Here is a 6501-nt window from a genome sequence, read left to right as displayed (position 1 = left end):
AACCGATCCCCGGCGTTGAAGACTCAGACCCCTGGCTGGAGCGACCCCTTTGCTGCTGGGCATCTCCACTGAAAAGAGAGGCATTAGGAAGCTGCTGTTGCTTATTTTTTATTGTTGTTCTATTCTGTATATTCTTCTTTGTTTTTCTTTACTTTTTACTCCCTCAATCACCTCCAGCAGCAGCAACTGCCCTTACGCGGTTCTACCGCCCCACAGAGCTCTATACCTTATCTCTCTATAGCAGCAGGGCCTCAACCTCTAACCTCTTTAAAACCTCTAAAGCCTTCAGGTGTCTGTACAGCTTAAGAACGCCTTAAAAAAATATACCCTGAGAGGTATCTCTTCTTCGTTCTTTAACCGCAGCAACAGGGGCCCACCAACTCGCCCTTCTTCTCCCCATCACCAGCAGCAGCAGCAGCAGCAGCAACAGCAGGAGCAGCAGCAGGAGGAGGGGGCCACTGAGTATTTGAAGCAGCAGCAGACTCTCGTAGAGCTGTCGTTTCTCTGCTGGAATGCCTGCTGCTAGGTGTACGTACACCTCAGGGCCTCTTCCGAGTGAAGTCAGGTTGTTTTAAAGAGGAAAGGGGCCCCTTTATTTATATATTTATAAACAGAGATAGAAAGATGGGGCCCCTACCACATTGTATATGGGGCTTCCGTCCTGTGCGGCTGCAGCGGCTGCTGCAGCATCTGCTGCTGCTGCTGCTGTTGCTGCTGCTGCTGTGCAGCTTGTTGGAACCCTGCAACGCGCGTATGCGACATTCGCCAAGGCAGATGGAGCAGCAGCAGCACTCACCTCCTTCGAGTCAGCAGGGGCCTAATGGTGGAGCAGAGCGAGTTAATGCGAGGGAAGAAGACGTGGAAGTAGAATTAGTAGTTGAAGATCCTAGAGATGTAGCAACAGAGAAAGTGTATCTACAAGGAAGAAATGATGGACGTACTAATAGAGGGCCTCGAGGGCGGAAGAATGCTAACGCTTTATTATCGCGTCATGAAGGAGACGAAGACATGGTGCCATTGACTATATCTAAGAGGGGTGTAGCTTCTTTATTAGCTGTGCTTCTTGCTCTGTTATTAGCAAAAAGAGTTATAAGCATTGAAAAAAGATTATCAAAAGAAGAAGCAGCAATGGAAGCAGAAACAGAACAGCTAGAGACAGCAACAACAGCAGGCGCTAAACTAAGAGAAGCGCAACAACGGGAGGATCTGGCTGCAGAGACAGCTCGTCAAGAGTTAGATGCAATAGAGAAGCAAGACAGGCAGAATGTTGCTTTATTAAAGATTTTAGAGGAAAAGAAGCAGGCTGCAGAGAAGGGCAAAGAGAGGGCTAAGCTTCCCATCGACGAGCAGGTAGATGAAGCATTAAGAGCAGCAAGAGCAAGACTAACAGCAGCATTGGACGCAAAGGCAGATGCTGAGGCTTCTCTAGAAGCTATAGGAGAAGTTGAAAACCTTACAGAAGAACAAGCACAGGTATTACTGGCTAATATACAAGATGATATAACAGATGCAGAGAGAGTAGCAAATAGACTAGAAGCAGGTCTAAGTAGAGGAAGAAAAGCAAAAACAGCATTTGGTGTAGAACAAGCACTTAGAAATATGCTGGGTGCAATGGAAAAAGAAATGGAAGCTGTTGAAGACGAAGTTCATGACTGGCAAGAAGAAATAGAGCTTACGAGGGAGAAGCTTCTGCTAGAGACTACAGCAATAGACGAAGAGCTGGAAGACCTAAAAGAAGTACAGACTGTATTAGAAGAAAGAAGAGATAACGTTGAACAAGCTTTGCAACAATGTGCAGCAGAGAAAGCGGCTGTTATGAAAGAAATAGACGAGACAGAACAACAGCTCCAAGATGGAGTTGAACTCCTCGTTAAGCTTCAGAATTTGCCTAAAGTATATAAACGCAGAGAAGAAATGCTGAAAAAAGCTGCAGAGCTTCAAGAACAACTCAAAGACGAGATAGAAGAATTAATCGGGGTGACCTTAGGTAAAGGATCAGCAGAAGGAGCAGCAAAGGAAGAAGGCAGCAGTACTTCTGACGGCTTGGGAGGTCTATTCCCTGAAGAAGCGCAGCTTGTCAAGCTTAAGCAGCAGCTTGTATATTTAAATAGACGAAAAGAAGAAACAGAATTAGAGCTAGCAGCGCTGAGTGATGAAAAAGAAAAGGCTCAATTAGCTAAGGCATTAGGAGCTCTTATTGTTCAGCAAGCTGATTATGAGGTTGATGCGTTTGTAGATTTAGAGGAAGAAGAACCTACAGATGGAGATGCGACTCAGAAAGAACAAACAGAGGGTGAGGGCTCAACACAACAGGAACAGACGCAGCAAAATGCTTCTACTCCTGCTCCTGACGACAATGCTGCTCCTGCTGCTCCTGCTGCTGATGATGCAGCAGCAAAAGAATCTTCTACAGCGAAGGGTGATGGCGCCTCTGGTGCTGCTGCTGCTGATGATGTTGATGTAGCAGTAAGAGCAGGGAAGAGTGAAGAGTCTGGGGAAAAAGAAGAACAAGAACAAGAAGAAGAAGAAGAAACTATAAGTGAAGCGATGCTAAAAGCTCAAGAAGACGTAGCTCTTGCTCGACATAGATTGCACGACGTAGCAGAAAAAAGGCGTAGACTTGAGCGAGACCTGTTATTCATAAAAGCACAAATAGATAAGACGGAGAAACAGATAGAGTATTACCAACGTCTTGTAGACAGGCTAAAGGGTTTCCTTGAAGACAGAGTAAAGCATGCACCAGCCCATGCTATGGCAAGAACAGAAGCGATGGAGAGCAAGATTGGGAATATCGAGAAGGCCTTACGACGCCTGCAGAAGAATGCGAAGAAAATATATGACCAAGCAGCAAAAGCTCTTGCTTCAGCAACAGATCTTGTTGCTGAACAACAGGAGCAGCAGCGTATCTGCCAGGCTGCTGATGATGCAATATTATTAGCACTAAGCGCTCTCTTTGAAGAATTAAGCGAAATGCGTCTAGCGGGGAGATTAGCGACGGATGATCTCTTATACTTGAGGGAGAAGGAGATGCTTATGGCCCCTACAGTATTTGGCGTTTTGCTGCAACAAGCTGCTATGGAAGGCCCCTCATGTAAGGAACAGAAGGAAGTTGCGGAGGCCTGGGTAGATAGAGTAGAAGCAGAAAGAGAAGAGCTTCGAGTGCAATTACAGAGGTCTATTGACTTTGAAGAACAACTTGAGGAGTGGCTTATCGCAGTAGAAGAAGCAGCGACGGTGGATCTACTGAACATACGAACAGACGTCATGAACGCCCTAAGCGCTCTAGCAAAGGAACGAGCTAATAAGAAGTTTTGTGAGGCAAGATTAAAGGCTATAGAACATCTAACCCAAGGATATATAGAATCTGCAGTTGATAGTCTCTTTACTGAGGCACTCCGCGAACGAGGACGTAGAGAGGCAATGTATGGGCTAGATATGGAAGTTGCAGAGGGTATACATGAGGCTTCTAAAGAAGCTATTTCTGAAGAAGCAAGTAGATTAAGAGGATTGTGCAAGATGGCTGCTTCTCTTGAAGAAAAATACTCTCCTTTACACGCGGTAGAGTTCCTACAGTCTCCAGGGAAACCCAGAAAAGTACGAAAGGTACCGTTTCCTGAAGGAAGCTCAAGAAGGTTTGCTGGTGAGCTTGTGGATGAGAGACCTAAACCTACTTCAACTAAGATATTTAGCGATGGATCTACAGGAGAAACGCATGAAGGAGTGCTGCAACTGGGAAGAAAAGGTAAAGGAATTACTTCTAGTAATGAGAATACACATACACCCGAAGCCTCCACTGAAACACGCGAAGAAGAAGACACACAAGAAGAAGTAAAAGAAGATAAAGAAGGCGAAGAAGACAAAGAAGACAAAGAAGAGAACGCAAGCACAGAAGAAAGTGTATAATGCACAACTTATACAGAGGAACGCGCAACGCCTCCCCCAATGCAGTAATTATATAATAAGAGTAGCTACAAGACCCTCCCGGTCTCTTCGTCTGCAGCGCGTCTGTCTCCTTTTGCTGTCTCTTGATTGCTGCTGCCAGAGGGCATCAACAGTAACAAGAACTAAGAAGGAGACAGACTTATTTTAAAGTGCTGCTTGCAGTTGAATGAGGGGTTGTGGGGCCTTGCATGCGGAGCATGCATGCTGCTTCCCCTTCGGGGGAGACAACCGATGCTGCCTGGAAGAGGAGGAGACAGAAGCTGCTGTCTCCTTCTTGCGAGGAGAAAGGAAGTGTCTCTTCGTTGCTTGAAGATAGAAAATGTCTCCTTTCTGTAGGGAGATACATACTGTCTCCTTGGCTACAGGAGACAGAAAGTATCTCCGTGTTGGAGGGAGAAAAGATGTCCCCTTTGTTGTAGGGAGACAGCAGGTGTCTCCTTCTTTATAGAGAGACAGCAGGTGTCTCCTTCTTTATAGGGAGACAGCAGGTGTCTCCTCTGTTATAGGGAGATGCAACGCTTCTCCGTTGTGGGGAGACAGCAGGTGTCTCCTTTGTCGTAGGGAGAGAGAATGTGTCTCCTTTGTTGTAGGGAGACAGCATGCGTCTCCTTTGTTGTAGGGAAAAGGTGTCTCCTTTGTTGTATGGGGACATAAGGTAACTTCTTGTTGTAGGGAGAGGAGTTTTCTCCTCGAAGAGGTGTCTCCTCGTTGCGAGGAGACAGCAGCTGCTTCGGCTGCTGTCTGTCTCCTGCTGCTGCCGTCGCCCGCAGGAGATGCATGCAAGGGCTTGGTTAATTAAGAAGACAGGGGCCCCCCTGGGGATAGCGGCTCACCTGCAGCGCGCCCATCACCATTTAGAGACTGTCTCTTTTTGTTTCTGCCTTGCACAGCACAGTACTACTGTCCGAGGGGCCCCTCATGTAGATACACCATAGCCGCACCAAGGCTGTCTCCGTTGCATGCCTGCATGCATGCATGCAAGCATGCATGCATGCATGCACTCTATACGGCCTTCTACACACTGAGGAGGAGACAGCTACGAGGGCAAGGCCCTCCCCCCCTTTCCGCACCTCTTCCCCCAACAGGGAGGAGCAGCGCTCGTCTGTGGGGCCCCACAAGGTTCAGGACAGCAGCTGGGGGGCCCCCAAACAGAGGAGGGCCCCCCATAGGGAGCGGGGCTTCAGCACGACCTGTAGGCAAAGCCTGACAAGTGGAGGCCCCCACCACACTGTGGGGGCCCCGACCACACTGCAGGGGGCCCCAGTACATACACCTCAGGGGGCCCCAACTAAGTAGGGGCCCCCCCGTACTATGGGAGCCCCCCCTTCAGTGTGTGGGACCCCACAGTGAGCAGAGTTAGGGGGGCGGGCTTTATGGGGACCTCTTTGATTTTTATAAACTGTTGGCGAGTCTCTTTCTCTGGTTTGTTGGGCTGTATCTTGAAGGCGTGAGTTACACAATACTCAGCAGCAGCAGCAACAGCAGCTGCAGCAGCGGCAGCAGCAGAGCTGCCGTCAATATGCTGTGCAGCTGGTGCAGGCATAGAAGGCTTAGGAAACCTAAGCAAGCCCCAAGGAGTCCCCTGCATGCTGCTGCTGCATGCAGACAGTAGTCTCTATGTAGTAAAGGAGTATGTAGGGAAGAAAGAGACGATAGAAGGGCTGGAGAGCTAATAGGTGGTTAGGAGTGTAACTAATAAATGCTTATAATAGAGCAGGGGTGGCGCATACAAAGGGGGCCCCCCTACCTTCTTCGAATAAGAAGGGAGGGGGCCCCCCATAAGAAGCAGCAAACAAAGTGTTGTGAGGTATTATTTGTCTCTTTACATCCTTATATAGTTCTAAATGCTGTATTTAATGAAGTTATTTAGATATTCTTGTCTTATGCATCACAAAAGGTAAGGTAGCTGAGTAAGAAAAACTATACTTTTATAAACAGATACAGCTGTCTCTGTCTCTGGGCTGTATGCATGCACAGGGAAGAGTACTTATGTTTGCTACTACAAACTAAAAGGAGACATCTTCACTTTCTTCTGCTGTCTCTAAAGCGCCCTAAAATATAATCCTCTATATATAATAATGAGCTCTAGGGTTTAGGGTTTAGGGTTTAGGGTTTAGTCTAGGGTATATGTAAAAGCATTAACAACGATATACTTTGTATACACCTGTTCTACACCTTATTATTAGCGAAGTGTCTTTATGCATTTATTTGCTTCTCTATTCTTTTTATTTAATAGAAATATCTCTCTCAATAAACTTTTATTATTTCTTCCACAAGCTACAACACAAAGAAATAATAAAAGTATATTGATAAAATAATTATAAATTACTTTTTATAATCTCTTCCTTAACTACCTCCATTTACGTTTTGTTCTATTTGTTGTTTGTTTTTGTTTTTCATTCATTTGCTGCTGTATCTTTTTGCTTAAATAAATAAATCTTGTCTCCATACACTCCTAGGTGTATCTATGTCTATATCTATATGCTTATCGGTATCCGCATATATATATATATATATGCATATCTATAGGTATATATCTATATCTATATATCTGTATAT

General features: G+C 46.0%; 1 protein-coding gene across 1 annotated transcript; it reads left to right on the top strand.

The window, feature by feature from the left end:
• Positions 1–774: 774 nt before the first annotated feature.
• On the top strand, positions 775–3903 carry EAH_00059700 (hypothetical protein, conserved; the record flags this gene model as incomplete). Its single annotated transcript, XM_013393544.1, has 1 exon — positions 775–3903. The coding sequence occupies one exon, from the start codon at positions 775–777 to the stop codon at positions 3901–3903; it is 3129 nt and encodes a 1042-aa protein (XP_013248998.1).
• Positions 3904–6501: the final 2598 nt, after the last annotated feature.

The sequence above is a fragment of the Eimeria acervulina genome, genomic scaffold, assembly GCF_000499425.1.
Source record: "Eimeria acervulina Houghton genomic scaffold, Eah_scaff1432, whole genome shotgun sequence".
In the NCBI taxonomy this organism is placed as follows: Eukaryota; Apicomplexa; class Conoidasida; order Eucoccidiorida; family Eimeriidae; genus Eimeria; species Eimeria acervulina.
The sequence above is the reverse complement of the archived record's forward strand: the minus strand, read 5'-3'. Positions and strand labels throughout refer to the sequence as shown.